The 19,208-nt window shown below is 40.7% G+C and overlaps 1 protein-coding gene across 2 annotated transcripts; it reads left to right on the forward strand.

The window, feature by feature from the left end:
• Positions 1–593: 593 nt before the first annotated feature.
• cltrn (collectrin, amino acid transport regulator) lies at positions 594–18,625 on the forward strand. Of its 2 annotated transcripts, XM_060936843.1 has the most exons (6): positions 594–764; positions 5,379–5,440; positions 5,555–5,640; positions 8,689–8,805; positions 17,212–17,406; positions 17,958–18,625. In XM_060936843.1, exons 1-6 carry the CDS (start codon positions 698–700, stop codon positions 18,088–18,090), a joined length of 660 nt encoding a protein of 219 aa, XP_060792826.1. In that variant the 5' UTR covers positions 594–697; the 3' UTR covers positions 18,091–18,625. The 2 variants fall into 2 exon arrangements, with proteins under 2 accessions (XP_060792826.1, XP_060792827.1); XM_060936844.1 differs by lacking the exon at positions 594–764 and having other exon boundaries at positions 5,383–5,440; positions 5,590–5,640.
• Positions 18,626–19,208: the final 583 nt, after the last annotated feature.

Consider the following 19,208-nt stretch of genomic DNA (forward strand, 5'->3'; position numbering starts at 1 on the left):
ACCATTCACACTCACATTCACACCTACGGTCAATTTAGAGTCACCAGTTAACCTAACCTGCATGTCTTTGGACTGTGGGGGAAACTGGAACACCCAGAGGAAACCCACGCGGACACGGGGAGAACATGCAAACTCCGCACAGAAAGGCCCTTACCGGCCACGGGGCTCGAACCTAGAACCTTCTTGCTGTGAGGTAACAGTGCTAACCACTACACCACCATGCTGCCTGGACACTAAACATTAATTTGTTTATTTGTTTGTGTGGTTTTTTAAATTTACATTATTAGATTTGTGAGCGGGCAGCACATTTCAAGCAGGAGTTTACATAAGAGCTGTAATCTCCAGCTCACAATGGAGTGTTTTCTCTCTCACGCTCTCTGCATCACTCTCTTTGTGTGTGTGTGTGTGTGTGTGTGTGTGTGTGTGTGTGTGTGTGTGTGTGTGAGAGAGAGAGGGAGAGAGAGCTTTATCACATGGAGCTCTTTGCTTAACCTTTAATCCTCTCTGCCCCACCCTCTCCACTCTTTGTGTGAGATTTGTGGTAATAACTGTGATACACATATTTCACTCTCAGTTCAGCTACAAGCCTGTATGTATGTGTGTGTGTATGTATGTGTGTGTGTGTGTGTGTGCACGCGTGCGTGTATGTGTGAGTGAAAGAGAGCAGGAGTAGGAATAATAAGGGCCAAAAGAAGAGATGAAGTTGTGGATTGTGTGTTTGTTGTGTGTGGCTCCAGTTCTAGTGGGCAGCAAATGTGTGGCAGGTAAGACTCAGCAAAGTCTCAGTGTCTCCCTCAGAGTGTCTCATTATCTCAATGTATTTCTTAAACTGTCTCTCATTATCTCAAAATGTCTCTTAACCTATCTGTGTATCTAATTATCTCACTGTGTGTCTTAACCTGTGTCTGTGCGTCTCATTATCTCAAAATGTCTCTTAACGGCTCTGTGTGTCTCATTATCTCAATGCGTCTCAAACTGCCTCTGTGCATCTAATCATCTCAAAGTGTCTCTTTGACTCTCAGTTCAAGTTCAAGTTCAAGCACTTTATTTGTGCCTCTTTGACTCTCTCAGTGTGTCTCATTATTTCAAAGTATCTATCAACGTCACTCTCAGCTTCTCTGTGTGAATATCTGACTCGTGAACTGTGTGTACACCTTGGTGGATATCAGTATTTCCTCCATTCTCTATACTTCATGTCACATGATCTCAAAGTATCTCTCACTGTCTTGCTCAGTGAATATTTGTGTCTCTTAAACATTCTCAGTGTGTCTCATTATCTCAAAGTATCTCTCGGTGTTTCTCAGTGTATCAAGATTTCTGTCTCTTAAACTCCATCAGATTATCTCACCATATCTCCATGATTCTCTAAATGTATCCTGGCCCCTTTTAGAGTTTCTCTTAGTGCCTTTCAGCATCTCTCCGGGTCTCTGATTAGATATGGATAACATTTCTCATTGTCTCTTCTGCATCTCTCAGTTTTGTGTTATTTTTAGTATTTTTCAGAGTCTTTCACAGTCTTCAAAAAAATCACCCAGCGTTTCCCAGCAATGCCTGAAATGCAGAGATCTTAATGTCTATTTTAGCTTTTTAGTGTCTTTCAGACTTTCTCATTATCTCGTTCTCATACAACAACATTGGAATTTTCAGGTGTATTAGAATGTCTCTGAACATCTCTCACTTTTTCTCAGTCTCTTAGGGTTTCATGTAGTTTCTCTGCGTTTCTCAGGATGTCTTGCTGATGTTTATTGTCTCTCTACACTATCTCTCTCTCACTGCTACTTCAGCATCTCTTAGAAACTCTTAGACTGATTACGGTTGTTATACCAATCAGAGCTGTTACATATTTACATTTCTAGTCCATAGTTTTTGTGCCAGTGTAAAACCTGTGCTATTCATATAGAGACTTTGACCTTAAAAGCTGTGTGTTAAAAACAGATTTGGGGATTTTTGGGAATGGTATTTGATAACATCATCATCATCATCATGATCATCATTGTAAAATCACAAATAAAACAGAATATTCTTTTTCACTGATGGACAGAGGAGAGAACACACAAAAAGGTGTGTGACTCTTACACCAATTCAGTTTAAACTGAATTGCTGTAATTTGTGTTTATTACAGCTATGTTTATTTTTATGACCTACTGAAATTACTATCAGATTGCTTTGGCAGAATAGTTACAAAATCCTCATGCAAAGCCAGATAAACACCAGGAAATTAAGCTGAAGTGTGCGTGGAACTGGGATTTTCTGGGATTGTGAGTATGCAGTACTGTTTCTGTTTAGTGCTACAGAAAGTGATGACAAAAGAAACTAAAAATATTATAAACCAAGGGCTTTGGGTGGGCAAGGGTTTCAGGAAACATCAGCGCTGATCAATGGACATCTATTCAGATTAAGTAGCAGAAATGATCAAATTATGACAACACCATAAGTGTCAGTTAATTTTTTAAAGTCTTATATTCTCATCAAACACGTTTTATAGCAACTGAAGGACAACAAACATAAATTACTAACATACATTGTGGCAGGAACTGTGGTACAATTGGTTTAAGACTCATTGAGGGCAGGAACTGCAATGATTTACAGTGTCATTGGCCGTGAGGAACTGTGATCTGATTGGTTTCAGTGTCACTGGCGTGAGGAACTGTGATTTGATTGGTTTCAGTGTCACTGGCATGAGGAACTGTGATTTGATTGGTTATGGGAGGGGTCATCAAACTACAGCCCGCGGGCCGACTCCGGCCCGCCAACCCCCTTTGACCAGCCCCCCAGCCCCTCTGCCCCCACCACTTGAACCGGCCCTATGAGGCAATCCCCAAAAGTGGTCATGGCCTATTTTTTTAAATTGCTTTTTGGCAAATAATAACATGTCTGCATCTTGTATTTTGTTGATTTTATCAATTCAAATTAATATTTAGTTATAAAATGAACTATTCATATTTTCCGAATTTTCGTCATTTGCTCGCGATCAAGCAGTGACAGGCAGCGCACGCGCAGAGAACTGTCAGTGTTCAGGACAGCAAAATGGCTGGCGGTAAGCGAAAAGCTGACAGAGAGTGCAGGGTTTTTAAAGAACATTGGACCACCGATTATTTTTTCATTCAGTGTAAGGACCGTGCAGTTTGTCTTGTATATAAAGAAAGTGTGTCAGTTTTCAAAGAATATAATCTGCGTCGTCACCACGAAACCCGCCACAAAGAGTATGCTAGTTTGCGAGGGCAAACAAGAGAAGACAGGATTCGGAGGATGAAATGCTGACTGGCTGCACAACAGAATGTATTCCTTCACCAAACCCAGATCAACCAGGCTGCTGTCCGAGCTAGCTATCAGGTAGCTCACCTACTAGCTACCCATGGAAAGCTGTTTACTGATGGGGACTTTGTTAAAGTATGCATGCTTGCTGTGGCCGAGGAGGTGTGTCCCGACAAGAAGGATGTGCTCAACGTGGTGAATCTCTCCGCACCTACTATGACCAGGCGAACCGAAGATTTGGGGGACAACGTGTATGACCAGCTGAATGAGAGCGTGCCAGAATTCAAGTTTTTTACTTTGGCCATGGATGAGAGCAATGACATGCAGGACACAGCACAACTGCTGTGATCTATTGATCTATTGCTCATATTATTGTAATTTCACTGTTTTTTAAAATGTATTTATTTTATAGGCCTATTTATTTGACCTTTATTAAGTGATGCACACAATTATTATTAATATTATTAATAATATCAACAGGCCTACCTACAATTTATAATTTTCCACTCACCTTTGCCAGTGTCAATCACCTCAACTAGGCAGATGTTTCTTACCTTGACAGCTTTGATGTTATTTTTATTAGAAAATAAATAAATGGAATATCTGTGGTATTTCAAATTAAAACAAAGTGTGAAGACTCGATTACTACTTTTGCAAACCACTAGTAAAGATAAACAAATATGTGCCAGGAATCAAGTGTTGATATAGTAGTGTGGATATAGTAGTGGGGATGGCTGTGCCAGGCTAGTAATCTCTACTACACAATGAGGCCTGCTGGCGGTCATATTTGTCTGGGTCATACAATTCTATGTTATATAGCTGACCCGACCCCGGCCCCCCATCACAGTCAGGAATGACAATGTGGCCCCCAGAGAAAAAAGTTTGGTGACCCCTGGGTTATGGTGTCATTGGTATGAAGAACTGTGATTTGATTGGTTACGGTGTCACTGGTGTGGGGAACTGTGATTTGATTGGTTATGGTGTCACTAGTGTGGGGAACTGTGATTTGATTGGTTAAGGTGTCACTAGTGTGGGGAACTGTGATCTGATTGGTTATGGTGTCACTGGTGCGGGGAACTGTGATCTGATTGGTTACAGTGTCACTGGTTCGGGGAACTGTGATCTGATTGGTTACAGTGTCACTGGTGCGGGGAACTGTGATCTGATTGGTTACAGTGTCACTGGTGTGGGGAACTGTGATCTGATTGGTTACAGTGTCACTGGTGCGGGGAACTGTGATCTGATTGGTTACGGTGTCACTGGTGTGGGGAACTGTGATCTGATTGGTTACGGTGTCACTGGTGCGGGGAACTGTGATCTGATTGGTTACAGTGTCACTGGTGCAGGGAACTGTGATCTGATTGGTTACGGTGTCACTGGTGCGGGGAACTGTGATCTGATTGGTGACAGCGGACTAAGATTAGGTCAACTAGCTACTCTAAATTGCCCGTAGGTGTGAATGTGAGTGTTAATGGTCATTCATCTCTGTGTTAGCCCTGCAATAGATTGGGAGCCTCCCCAGGGTGTACCCCACCTGTCATCTAAAGTCAGTTGGGATTGGCTCCAACTTCCCCGTGACCCTGACCGATAAGCAGTATAGACAATGGATGGCTGGGTGGATGTGATGGGGAAGCCATGGCCTCATGGTTAGAGAAGCAGCTTTGGGACCAACGGGTCATTGGTTTGATTCCCTGGACCAGCAGGAATGGCTGAAGTGTCCTTGAGCAAGGCACTTAACCCCCAACTACTCCCCAGGCTGCTCTGGGTATGTTGTCCATCACTCTAGATTACAGCGTCTGCTTAATGCCATTAATGTAATGGCTGTCTGGTATGCAGTTGTTTGATTTACAATTGAAGGGAAGCTAATCAAAGCTAACTTTAATAATAGCTAACAATAACCAAACAATAACAGCTATAAACATGGACTAAACTTCACCATGAAGCGGAACACTGGAACACAGTGGCAGCCATCTTGGACAACCATGATAACTTTTTTCCCCTCACAGCACCTTTTAGTGAATGGCACTTGGATTTTCTCAGTGGTATCTGGATGTTTAAAGATGGCTCTGACTGAGATGTTTGTATTAGATGAGAACTAACACTTCTGTCTTCTCTATCTGTAGAGACGCAGAGTGATGGCTATCTCGTCAGGCTCAGTATTAAAACAGAGCTGGGAGATAATGCTGTAAGTTTTTATTTATCTCTTAAAAAATATCAGAACCCCCTTTGTGCCTCTTCATGTAGTCATTTCTTTTGACGATTTAATCAATGACTAAAAGAATAATGTTTGTGGTGACAGTATGACTGGAATGCCAATGAGATATTCTTCTTCAGAGCAGCAGTGGCCTTTGCCATGAGGAGCTACACCTCTGAACAGACCTACAAGTGAGTGGAATGAACACACACACACACACACACACACACACACATTTATTTACTGTTACTGTAATGTTACATATGAAGTCAACTGTCTATAATGAAGACATATTCAAGACTATCCATTAACGTTGTCCTGAACACTATATAGGAACGTTCCACCATTAACTCCTCAATTAAATAAGTAAAATATTCAACAAATATTTGATCAAAACTTAATCTTTGTATTTAAGGATGCTTTCAGTGAGATTTAGAAGTTAACCCAGGAATACAAAAACCCTTTAATATACAGTATATAAGACAAATAGTAATGCTGATGGTTACTTTTTGACTGAGAAAAAACTTCCTGGCGTTTTACAGCATCCAATCTTCTTATCAGATATCTTTGTGATGGTCATTCAGCCGTTCACATTCAGCAACAAATATGCTTAAGGTCATAGTTCTGTAACAGCAAACAATGATAAAACTCCACAACATTTGCTTTTATCTTGAGCGTCATCTATCATGGGGCTGACCTTTGCACTGGTCTGTGACTTTAATGTTGCTAAGAAATAAGTGAAACAAATGGCCACCAGTTTAGCATTGTACAGAACAAATTAACAGAGTCACCTGTTTTCTAAAATGCTAATGTAGCTAATAATCAAATAAAAAATATCAGTGTAACTTTTGTTAGCATTTGTGGCCAAAGCCATTTCTCACACAGTGAAAATAACCAAAATATCTTCTCTATAATGTAAGTACAAAGACTGGTGGTGACAATGGAGGTGTGCCTATTAGGTCACTCTTAGGCCCACTTTACACGGGGACGGTATAAAACAAAAACGCAAAAGTCCGTTTTCGTTCTCACTTTTTTCCGCGTCTACACGACCGTTTTCAAGGAGGAAATCTGCGTCTATACGGTGACGCATAAATGTCTCCGCTATGTCTGCACGCATGCGCAACGTCTTCCGTCTTGTCTGATCTGCACATCTGCGCCGCTGTTCTGTCAAGTTATCCTACCAAGCCTACTACGCATGCGCGAAATCCAGGACGGTAGGAAAATTCAACAGTAGTTTTGTCCCACTGATCAGCTGGGCTGATAGAAAATCGGTGAGAATTTCACGCATTTGCCGATTTTTATGTTTTGTGCGTATTGGTCGAGTCTTTGGCCGAGTCAAATAATTTGTAATGACTTGTTTTGAATAATAAAACGGTCTGTATGAGAACTTGCTAGGATAACTTTACAGAACACCGGTCCGGCTGAGGTACTGTAGTGCTCGAGGGAGGAGCAGGAGCAAACCGAAACTCTTTTAATCTGCCTTTATTAAGTAACACTCACTCTTATTTCGGTGAAGAAGAGAAAAGGCAGTGTCCATCTCAGCAAAATAAACCCGTTCGGCTGCTAGTTTTGTTTTCAGTCTCGGGTTTATGGTTTCACGAGCGGCTTGAATAGGCGGCGCGCGCGTGCACGCACACGCGTGTGCGCGCGTGCGTGTGTGTGTAACTTGGCGACACCAAACTGAGGAGCTCCAGCTGGGCGGGTGAGCAGGAAAACACATCTACTGCATTAAAACACAGAGCAGCTTGAAGGTCCGTTAGATCGATGTAATCAGACATGCTCTTACTTTTTTACTTACTTTCTTACTTCCCGGGCTGGCATGTGCAGTATATGACACATGTATGACGTAAACGCGTACCCGACGTGAGCAGATCCGAGCGGAGTTTCGCGTATTGGGTAGTTTAGACGGATATGCAACGGGGGCCGTTTTTAAACTTATCCACTTTGGAAGGCGTTTTCAATTTTATCCGTTTTTCAGCCTCGGAAACGCCGTCCTCGTGTAAACGAAAGGCACTTCTGATAAAATATTTAGTCGTTTTTACCTGACAGCGTCCTCGTGTAAACGGGCCCTTAGTTAACATGTTTGTTAGTTTAGTATTTTGTATATCAGGCTTATGCTAGTTTTGTATTTTGTATATTCTAGCTTTATGCTAGTTTTGTAGTTTGCACTCTGGGTTTTTTTTTTTTGTATTTTGTATATTCTAGCTTTATGCTAGTTTTGTAGTTTGCACATTTCTGGGTTTTTTTGTATTTTATATATTCCAGCTTTATGCTAGTGTTGTATTTTATATATTACTATAAAAGAGAAAAAAAACTTTGTTAGTTTTGTATTTCGTGTATATAAGCTACATGCTCACCTATACTTTTGCTTTTTTGTTTGCACAGCAGTAGATAACAGACATCTGAAATTTGTATTTTGTAAATGCAAGAAAATAGCTGCCTTTTCCTCCTGTTGTTTGTCTGTAGTTGGAAATCTCAGTCTAGTGATATTGTTTGGTTGATTATTGGGGCGTTCCTCACCCTGATGCTAATCATTCTCTGCAGCTTAATGCTAGATGTTTAAAAAATTATTTGTTGAGTTTTAGCGTTATACTAATCTTTTAACTTCGTGTAATTCAGATTTATGCTAGTTTTGTTAGTAGGGGTGGCATGGTGGTGTAGTGCTTAGCACTGTCACCTCACAGCAAGAAGGTTCTGGGTTTGAGCCCAGTGGCTGATGGGGGCCTTTCTACAGTATGTGGAGTTTGCATGTTCTCCCGTATCTGTGTGGGTTTTCTCCGGGTGCTCTGGTTTCCCCCACAGGCCAAAGACATACAGTTAGTTTAACTCTAAACTGTGAATGTGTGTGTGAGTGGTTGTTTTCCAAGCCCAGAAATGGGAGGGTTGCAGCAGGAAGGGCATCCGGTGTAAAACTATGCTCCAGTTAATATGACATGTGGATACAGTAGGGTCCACATGGACCCTGACCTGGCAACAGTGCTGGACAAGGAAGAAGACGATGTTAGTTTGTATCTTACACTTTCATCAATGTGACAAACTTGGTCTCTTTCTGTCACAGTGAACTTGGTGGTAACTAGTTTTTAGAGAAAATAAATAGTTGAGGAAGTAGAGAAATGCAGACAAACTGTGGCAAAACAATATGTAGTATTCTTTCACTTTTATTAATCATTTAAAATAAGTCAATTTGAGCTGAATTAATTTAATGTACATTTAATGTATATTTGTGTATTTTTGTCCAGCGTCTCAAACATCTTGGTGTGTAATGTAACAGAGCGAGTGTCATTTTGGTTCGTGGTGATGTCACCGAGTAATAGCTCTCAGCTCATTTCCAAACATATAGTGGAGAAGGCCATCAGGTAAAAACACACACTTGCATACTTCACACATTTCAGACAATAAAACACTGACTTCATTCATTCATTTATTTATTTATTTGGTGATACATAATTGAGCTTCCCTTTAGAATTCTGGACTGTGATTGGTCAGAAGGTGTTGATTAATTTTCCATAACAGCATCTCTGACTGTAGTGCAGCTGCAAATCACAGGTTTATATTAATGCACTCATTCTAATACATTATTGTTTCTATATTAACAGCTCATTCACAGGACCATGTACAGCAGACATCCCATTAATAATGAACAGATTTTTAAAAAATCATTGATATAGTGCAGTTTCCTGTAAAGAGATGTTTATTTAACATTTATGGAAGGAGTCTCCAGTGTCAGTGCTTTGTAACAGTGAGAGGTAAAGCTGTAACTTTTAGTTTTCCGACATCTTCAATGACAACGATCAATCAACTTCAGCAGTACTTTACTAGAACAGCACCACACATAGTGTTTTATATGATCTATGTAGGTCACTTACTGTATATAGTATGCAGTGGTGAACCGTTACTATTAGAGCTGGGACTTCAGCTCAGCCAAAACTTAGCCAGACGCACCAAAAAAGCAACAGGGCAAAGGATTTTGCAAGGGATTAATGTCAGGGTGCCAGGTAGCTCTGTTGTGTGTAGTTGTCGATGTTGATTTTAAAAGTCGTAAGTAAGTAAATTACATAGGGAAATGAATACTTAAGTCTGAGTGAAAAATACTGGGGCGAGTGTGTGTAACCGACTATAACCAGTCAGTTACTCTAATAATAACTAGAAAAGCACTCGGAGAGCGCAGACCTCCACCAAGAATCCTTTAAAAAATTCCGGGATCGAGACGTGATCTGGATCACCGCCAAAATTTAATGGATTGTTACTTGTGCCCAGTCACACCTCTAGAAAAAAATTTCAGAGCAATCCGTTCATAACTTTTTCCGTAATGTTGCTAACAGCCAAACCAACAAACAAAACAAACAAGCCAACGCTACCAAAAACATAACCTCCTTGGCGGAGGTAACAAACAAACCAACGCTACCAAAAACATAACCTCCTTGGTGGAGGTAACTAAAAGTATCTGTGTGGTTAATAGATGATCCAGAGGAGGCAATGAGTTGATCTGCCAGCATTTATTCTGGAAAACAATGAATGACAGGGCTATCAACACACGGAGACAGGGGAAACTAGAAAAGCACTCGGAGAGCGCAGACCTCCGCCAAGAATCCTTTAAAAAAATCCAGGATCCAGAAGGTGATCCGGATCACCGCCAAAATTTAATGGATTGTTACTTGTGCCCAGTCACACCTCTAGAAAAAATTTCAGAGCAATCCGTTCATAACTTTTTCCATAATGTTGCTAACAGCCAAACCAACAAACAAACCAACACTACCGAAAACATAACCTCCTTGGCGGAGGTAACAAACAAACCAACGCTACCAAAAACATAACCTCCTTGGTGGAGGTAACTAAAAGTATCTGTGTGGTTAATAGATGATGCAGAGGAGGCAATGAGTTGATCTGCCAGCATTTATTCTGGAAAACAATGAATGACAGGGCTATCAACACAGGGGAAACTAGAAAAGCACTCGGAGAGTGCAGACCTCCGCCAAGAATCCTTTAAAAAAATCCGGGATCCAGAAGGTGATCCGGATCACCGCCAAAATTTAATGGATTGTTACTTGTGCCCAGTCACACCTCTGGAAAAAATTTCAGAGCAATCCGTTCATTACTTTTTCCGTAATGTTGCTAACAGACAAACCAACAAACAAACAAACCAATGCTACCGAAAACATAACCTCCTTGGCGGAGGTACGGTAATAATTCTGGCATCCCACTTTCCAGACATCTCAAGTACAATAAAAATAAAAATAAAAAACATTTACATACTGTAGGCTACATACTGTTCGGAAGGCTGGCTACATTACACTGTGTGAGATAAAACACATTATGATAGTCGTGCACTTAATATCGATCATATAGTGTAGTTTACAATATGCAATGTTAGATTTAAAGCCATGATTTAAGTTAGTTTTATAGCTACACGTGATTTAGGATTGTTAGACTTTATGATTTAATATTTTAGAGCTTTTAAGATCCTTTATTATTTTAGACTAACCTGACCGTCCTCTTTGCTAGACATAAACATGGTGTCTTGTTTAAAATTGTTGTGAAAATATCTCGCACGCTTTGACGTGCATAAATGCTGAAATTGCTGAATCGCTGATATGAATATTATTTTGCTTATGATTGAAGGTTTCATTCACACACACATATTGTAAGGTTTTATTCCTTTATAAGGATAAATAATTGTAAATATTTATTCTTGCAAAGGAATAAAACCTTACAATATGTGTGTGTGAATGAAACCTTCAGTCAGAATGAATACAAAGCTCCAATGTTTGACAAAACACAAAGTGTAAATGTTATGTGCTCTTTTATCATCGTGGGAATTGATTATAGCTCTAAATAAGTATTGAAGGTTTTTTTAGAATCCATATAACTTTTTATAATGCCCGTATACAGGGGTTAAATTGGGCCGGGGCTGTCCGGGGCGTTTAGCAAAACACATACTGTCTAAAAATAAAAACACAACATATTTAGATCAGTATTATTTTTTCCCCTCTTCAGTATTATTTGATATTTTGTTTTTAATAATAAAAAATATGATAATGATTATGTTCACTGTATTGTTAATATTATTAGTATTTTATTATTTATTGTTAATATTTAATTTAATGTTAATTTATTATTATTTATTGTTAATATTATTAGTGTATTATTAGTGTAATTATTATTGTTATTATTATGTATTCAATTATTTATTTGGCATGTGGTGCTTTTTGTATTGTCTAGAACATACATAAGATGAGCATATTATAGCAGCAAAAATAAAAGCACAATCATTTGAATGCAGCAAAAGTTTTGCTGCATTCAAATGATTGTGCTTCTATTTTGCTGCTATAATATGCTCATCTTATGTATGTTCTAGACAATACAAAAAGCACCACATGCCAAATAAATAATTGAATACATAATAATAACAATAATAATAAATGCTTCCAATGTTATAGTGTTGTTTGTATTTGGTTGCATTCACTGCATGAATATATTTGATTGACAATTTGACTGACAGTGTTTTGGCATATTTAACATTTATCCTCCAAAATAAATCAACTGTTTTGGTTTAAGATTGTGCAAGCCTTCAAATTTTCTCACTGAACATTTCTCCTTCACATTTTTCACCTGTAGGCATGTGACAAGATTTAACATGATATTGCTCAACCTACCTCTGTAAAGTCAGCTAACAACTTATTAAAATGCACCAGAATTCAGCAAATAACATGTATGATAATAAAAAACTTCTGGGGGAAGACCCCCAGACCCCTCACTAATCATTTCCTTCAAACCAATGTACAACAACCTGTACAATCTGTTACATTGGCCAACCAATCTACATTCAAACTGCCATAATGTGTAGGGGGGCATTACAAGACACACATAGGCCTACAACACACAGATAAGGTGTATATCTCTGTGCAATATGATATGGTTATCAAATTAGAGGGTTATTTTCCAAAAAGTATATTGGGGCAGGGCGGCGGGGGCAGGGGCGGGTACGAGGCAGAGCCCCCCCCCCCCACATAACCAATCCCAATTTAACCCCTGCCCGTATACTACGTTTATTGAATCAAATCCGTATAAAATACGGACATTCTGTATATTCATTTTAATCTCAACGAAAGCTTCACTGAATCAATTCTTTAGAACAAACTCGCATGCGTGTGAATCAATTTACTTGATTCACTCTTCACTCTTGACTCAGAATCTACGGAAACCTTATTTGTATTCCTGTTTTCAAATTGTAAACAATAATCACACTTTCATGCTGCATGAAATTAAAGTATGAACTTTCCTCAAACCACTATGTGTGCATGAACTCAAACAAATGCAGTCCATGCGTCTGTATCGATTCGATCGATTGAGTCATTTTTATGTTTCGTCTCGAAAAAGATCCGAATCGTTTGTGAATCTCATCATTGTTACGGAAGGAGAGAAGAGATCCTCTTCCCTCAACACAGAATGGCTGCTTCTTAATCAATTAGTTTCAGCGTTTTATTTTATTTTAGATTCATTGTGTGTTGATAGTCCGAAACTTGTAACTGGAAAGTTACCAGTAAAGTCACGAGTGGTCCACGAGGTGATCTCTGAACAGGACCCCTGAGCAGTCTACAAGACTATTAATGTGTTTTAATAATTAATAGTGCAGCTATTAATGCAGTTTCATGTCTAGATCCTATAAATGATGAATACGAAGTAGTTAAAACTAAGACAGAAGTATCTCATCTCATCTCATTATCTCTAGCCGCTTTATCCTTCTACAGGGTCGCAGGCAAGCTGGAGCCTATCCCAGCTGACTACGGGCGAAAGGCGGGGTACACCCTGGACAAGTCGCCAGGTCATCACAGGGCTGACACATAGACACAGACAACCATTCACACCTACGGTCAATTTAGAGTCACCAGTTAACCTAACCTGCATGTCTTTGGACTGTGGGGGAAACCGGAGCACCCGGAGGAAACCCACGCGGACACGGGGAGAACATGCAAACTCCACACAGAAAGGCCCTCGCCGGCCCCGGGGCTCGAACCCAGGACCTTCTTGCTGTGAGGCGACAGCGCTAACCACTACACCACCGTGCCGCCCTAAGACAGAAGTATGTGACGGCAAAATAACATTAGAACTCCAGTTCCCATAATGCCTTGTGATATAGATATAATAGAACAGATATGGAAAAAAAAAATTTTTTAAAACATTCACTTAAATTAAACAGACATGGTAAAAACAGAAGAAATATATTTAAGACTTAGAGTTTGATTAATTTAGCCAAATCAAATATCACTTTCAGATTTGAAGATATTTATCAGGAATCATTTTTAAAACATTGAGTAAATAAAAGGCATCAAATATATTTACCCTACTTGTGAATGGAAATGCCGAAAAGTTTAACAACGACCTAATGTTGATCAAAAACATTTTAAAACTGATCGTGTAGCTATAAAACTAACTTAAATCATGGCTTTAAATCTAACATGCAATAAATGAAATAAACCATTCAGTAATTAATAAAATATGACAAATCTTAAGAATTTTCTTAACATAGTCAGGCAAACATACCTGGAAAACAATGAATGACAGACTATCAACACAGAGACAGGGGAAATATTTCTGACGTCCCGACAACATATAATACACCAGTTAGCACCCAGCCAAATGGCTACTCAGATAAACACGTGAATTTTCACATGGAATTTTACAATGCTAATTTACATATTTGATCTGACACAAACAGCGGATGTGTGTCAAAACATTCTTACATCAAAAAATAAACATGATATCTTGGGGGAAAAATAAAAAATATATATACTGTATTAATGAATATTGTCCATGGAGGATTCACATAGTCAGCTTACCCCTTTCCAGACATCCCAAGCACGATAATGTCCACAGGTGTGTTACACTAATTAACGCCCCATCAGAAACAACAGTGGACTCATTAATGGAACCCAACAAATTACCATATTTTACAATAGAGGGTGGAAAGAATACTTCGAGGATCTCCTCAATCCCACTGTCACGTCTTCCATTGAGGAAGTGGAGGCTGATGACTCAGAGGTGGAGTCGTCCATTACCCAAGCCGAAGTTACTGAGGTGGTTAGCAAGCTCCTCGGTGGCAAGGCACCGGGGGTGGATGAGATCTGCCCCGAGTATCTCAAGTCTCTGGATGCTGTGGGGCTGTCTTGGCTGACACGCCTCTGCAACATCGCGTGGCGGTCAGGGACAGTGCCTCTGGAGTGGCAGACTGGGGTGGTGGTCCCTCTTTTTAAGAAAAGGGACCGGAGAGTGCGCTCCAATTATAGGGGAATCACACTTCTCAGCCTCCCAGGGAAGGTTTACTCCAGGGTACTGGAGAGGAGAATTCAGCTGATAGTTGAACCTCGGATCCAGGAGGAACAATGCAGTTTTCGTCCTGGTCGCGGAACACTGGACCAGCTCTATACCCTTCATAGGGTGCTCGAGGGTTCATGGGAGTTTGCCCAACCAGTCCACATGTGCTTTGTGGATTTGGAGAAGGCATTCGACCGTGTCCCTTGTGGTATTCTGTGGGGGTGCTTCGGGAGTATGGGGTTCGGGGCTCTTTGCTAAGGGCTGTCCGGTCCCTGTACGAACGGAGCGGGAGTCTGGTTTGCATTGCCAGCAGTAAGTCAGACCTGTTTCCAGTGCATGTTGGACTTTGGCAGGGCTGTCCTTTGTCACCGGTTCTGTTCATAATATTTATGGACAGAATTTCTAGGCGCAGCCAGGGGCCAGAAGGAATCCTGTTTGGGAACCACAGGATTTCATCTCTGCTTTTCGCAGATGATGTTGTCCTGTTGGCTTCTTCAAACCGGGACCTTCAGCATGCACTGGGGCGATTTGCAGTTGAGTGTGAAGTGGCTGGGATGAGAATCAGCACCTCCAAGTCAGAGGCCATGGTTCTCGACCGGAAAAGGGTGGCTTGCCCTCTCCAGGTTGGTGGAGAAGTCCTGCCTCAAGTGGAGGAGTTTAAGTATCTCGGGATCTTGTTCATGAGTGAGGGAAGGATAGAGCATGAGATCAACAGGCAGATCGGTGCGGCCTCTGCAGTGATGCGGTCGCTTTACCGGTCCATCGTGGTGAAGAACGAGCTGAGCCAAGAGGCGAAGCTCTCGATTTACTGGTCAATCTACGTTCCGACTCTCACCTATGGTCATGAGCTTTGGGTAATGACCAAAAGAACAAGATCGCGGATACAAGCGGCCAAAATGAGTTTTCTTTGCAGGGTGGCTGGGCGCTCCCTTAGAGATAAGGTGAGAAGCACAGTCACTCGGGAGGAGCTCGGAGTAGAGCCGCTACTCCTCCACATTGAGAGGAATCAGCTGAGGTGGCTCGGGCATCTCTTTTGGATGCCTCCTGGACGCCTCCCTGGGGAGGTGTTCCAGGCTTGTCCCCCCGGGAGGAGGCCCCGGGGAAGACCCAGGACACGCTGGAGGGACTAATGCCACTTTTCCACTACCAACGCGGCTGAGTTGGGCTGAGCCGTGCCGTGCTGAGTTGGGCTGAGTCGAGCTGAGTGGGGCTGTTGGAGTTGCATTTCGACTACAACCGCGCTGAACCGTGCTGGCTGGAAGTGGGTGGACACATTGGGTGGAGTTAGCGAAAGTGGGTGGACGTCACGTGATGTCGTTAGGCGGCGCAAACAGTGACATCAGTGACCTTTTAAGCGGTAGTCTCACGACCCGGATAGTAAACAATAAACATGGAGGACATGGAGTCGTTAGTGTTGCTGGTCTTGGTGCTGTGGCTTGTCACCGACAACAGATACTGGCAAGAGCGTATAGATGAGGCGAGGCGCATAAGGCTTCAGAAATTCTCGTAATTCATAATTCTTCTTCTTCCGGGTTTACGGTGTTGACAGATCCCAGCGTGCTCGCGGGGCGTGTGTGGGCATGTGAGGACACTCCTCCTCACCAATCAGTGCGCAGGGGAGTGTCTCCTCACGCCCCTAGCCCCACTCGGCTCGGTTTGGCTCGCTTCAGCCCCACTCCAAAACCGTGCGAGTTTTGGGTGCTGGGTAGGGCTGAAGTGAGCTGAGTCGTGCTGCTGTGAGGTAGTCGAAACGTGAGCCGTGTCGGGCTGAAGTGGGCTGAAGTGAGCTGAAGTGAGCTGAAAAAGGGTAGTGGAAAAGGGCCATATGTCTCTCGGCTGGCCTGGGAACACCTCGGTGTTCTTCCCGAGGAGCTGGCCGAGGTGTCTGGGGAAAGGGAAGTTTGGGCTTCCATGCTCAGACTGCTACCACCATACCACCCCTGTCTTTAAAATAAAAATAAAAAATAAAGAAGTGATGTCTCATTATCTCTAGCCACTTTATCCTGTTCTACAGGGTCGCAGGCAAGCTGGAGCCTATCCCAGCTGACTACGGGCGAAAGGCGGGGTACACCCTGGACAAGTCGCCAGGTCATCACAGGGCTGACACACAGACACAGACAACCATTCACACTCACATTCACACCTACGGCCAATTTAGAGTCATCAGTTAACCTAACCTGCATGTCTTTGGACTGTGGGGGAAACCGGAGCACCCGGAGGAAACCCACGCGGACACGGGGAGAACATGCAAACTCCACACAGAAAGGCCCTCGCCGGCCACGGGGCTCGAACCCGGACCTTCTTGCTGTGAGGCGACAGCGCTAACCACTACACCACCGTGCCGCCCTATGTATGTTGTATGACACTTATTATTGATTCCCATGAGATTAAATATTCGTCATAAGTTTAAAGGTTCTGAGAGGAAGGTTTTTTTGTTTGTTTATTTTAAGGAAGTCGAGGCATCGGATCAATAATGCATTCCTGCTGACGGATCAGACGCTGGAGTTTGTGGGGATAAACCCGACTCTCCCAGCTCCGGTGGAGTACAACACACCACCGTGGATCATAGCATTTGGTGTAGTGATGGGACTCGTGTGTGCTGCCATCATTGTCATGCTCCTCTCCCCTTTCATTAAGAGGATACGGTCAGTGTGTATTATGTGTGTGTGTGTGTGTGTGTGTGTGCGTGCGCACGCGCACTGAGGTTGGGCAATATGACGATGTTATATTTATATTGTGATAGATTAGAATGGATTAGTACTTTTCTTCCATTGTGCAGAGTACAAATAACTATCATAGAATTTTTCAGAGTTTTGTTAAAACATGACTGTTTTGCTGGGAGTATGTTAACAAACATATCGTGATACATATTGTTGAACAAAGAAATATCTTAAAGTATCGTGGTATGGTATTTTTGTCACATCAGTGATTCTTTCCTGTACTGTTGAAGTCTTACATTTCTAATTCAGTACATAGTAAATAGAACATTGAATAAGCATGAGTTTTAAACAAAACAAGCTACTTTCCAAGGTATAGAAATGAAAAAAGAAAAAAAATGGAATAAAACAAAAAAGAGAGAAAACTGAGATTTAAAAAAAGATTCAGTAAATTCTAGTCATGATGTTCAGCTGAAGAATTCCAGAGCTTGTTGCTATAGTAACAAAACCCCATCTCTGCCCTCTTCACCTCCTCACAGGACAAAGAGCCAACAGTCTGAGGAAGAGGAGGAAAGCGCGACCGAAAATGAAATCATGTGTGAGACAATGAAGGACAAAGTTGGCTTTAATAATGGAGGATTTGCTGATGATGATCGATTCACTCAGCTCTAAAGACTGATGGACTTTAACACCCTTATCAGTACTGTAATGCAGAAGTTTGAGCTAATGTTGCTAGTAACAGCAGTCATGCTTTACTAGCCTTTATTTCACACTTAGCTCCAGTATTACTGGCACTCTTGGTAAATATGCGTAAAAAGTAAATATGACACAATACGACTTTTCTGATACTGAAATCTTGAGCATCAGCTGACTCCGATATTGTTTCCTTTAAAAACTTAACAGTTACACACAAAGAAAAACGAGTCATATTACTTTATATATAAATATTTCCAGTTCCAAAAATACATTTCTTTCTCAAAGCCAATCCCAATCTTTGCCATTTATTACAACATCTGATATCAGATACCGTGTTTCCTCTGATGTCCGATCCAACGTTTCTTGCTGGTATCAGTCTGATATCCGTACTGAGCATAAAAAGGTTATGAAAAAAGTCTTTGTGTTCAATGACCTATTAGATAAATAAATTTTTGCTATTTAATTAGTTAGAAAAAATGTGGCTAATCTGGAATGACTGAATATTTGAAAGAAATCCAACTTTTAATTTATAATGAAATTTATTTAAAAAAATAAACATTATCAAAGAAATTTTTTGCTGTTTAAATAAATTATATAATAATAATAATAATAATAATAATAATAATAATAATAATAATAATAATAATAATAAAATGAAACTGCTTTACAGTGTGAAATAAAAACAGAAACAAAACAGTAAATTAGGTGAATAATAATAGTCCAATGCATAATATCAATGACAGAAAAAAAGAATATAAAAATATATAAAGATAAATGTGTAAAAGTTAGAGGAAAAAAAGTAAAATTATATAAAAATAATGTAAAAAAACATGCTGATAAAATTGAAGCAAATAATAAAAAGTAAAAATATGTCTTTAGCTTAATATTTATTGGTTGTATTCCAGATCTTTGGTCTGCTAATTTATCACAAAAATATTTTGAATAACTTTTTTAGCAAGCGTGCCAGTAATTTTGGATCTGACTGTACGATTAAAAAACAGCCGATTCTTTCTAAAGTGATTCAGTTTAAGATTTATATAATAGTTATAATTCTATAACTATGTAAGATGGTCATGCAGGTGAAGATTATTCTA

This window comes from Neoarius graeffei, chromosome 13 (genome assembly GCF_027579695.1).
Source record: "Neoarius graeffei isolate fNeoGra1 chromosome 13, fNeoGra1.pri, whole genome shotgun sequence".
Classification (NCBI taxonomy): Eukaryota; Metazoa; Chordata; class Actinopteri; order Siluriformes; family Ariidae; genus Neoarius; species Neoarius graeffei.

Coding starts and splice junctions, on each gene's coding strand:
- cltrn (XM_060936843.1), top strand. CDS start 698: ATGAAGTTGTGGATTGTGTGTTTGTTGTGTGTGGCTCCAGTTCTAGTG. Junction 5,641..8,688: donor ACCTCTGAACAGACCTACAA/GTGAGTGGAATG, acceptor ATTTTTGTCCAG/CGTCTCAAACATCTTGGTGT. Junction 17,407..17,957: donor CCTTTCATTAAGAGGATACG/GTCAGTGTGTAT, acceptor ACCTCCTCACAG/GACAAAGAGCCAACAGTCTG.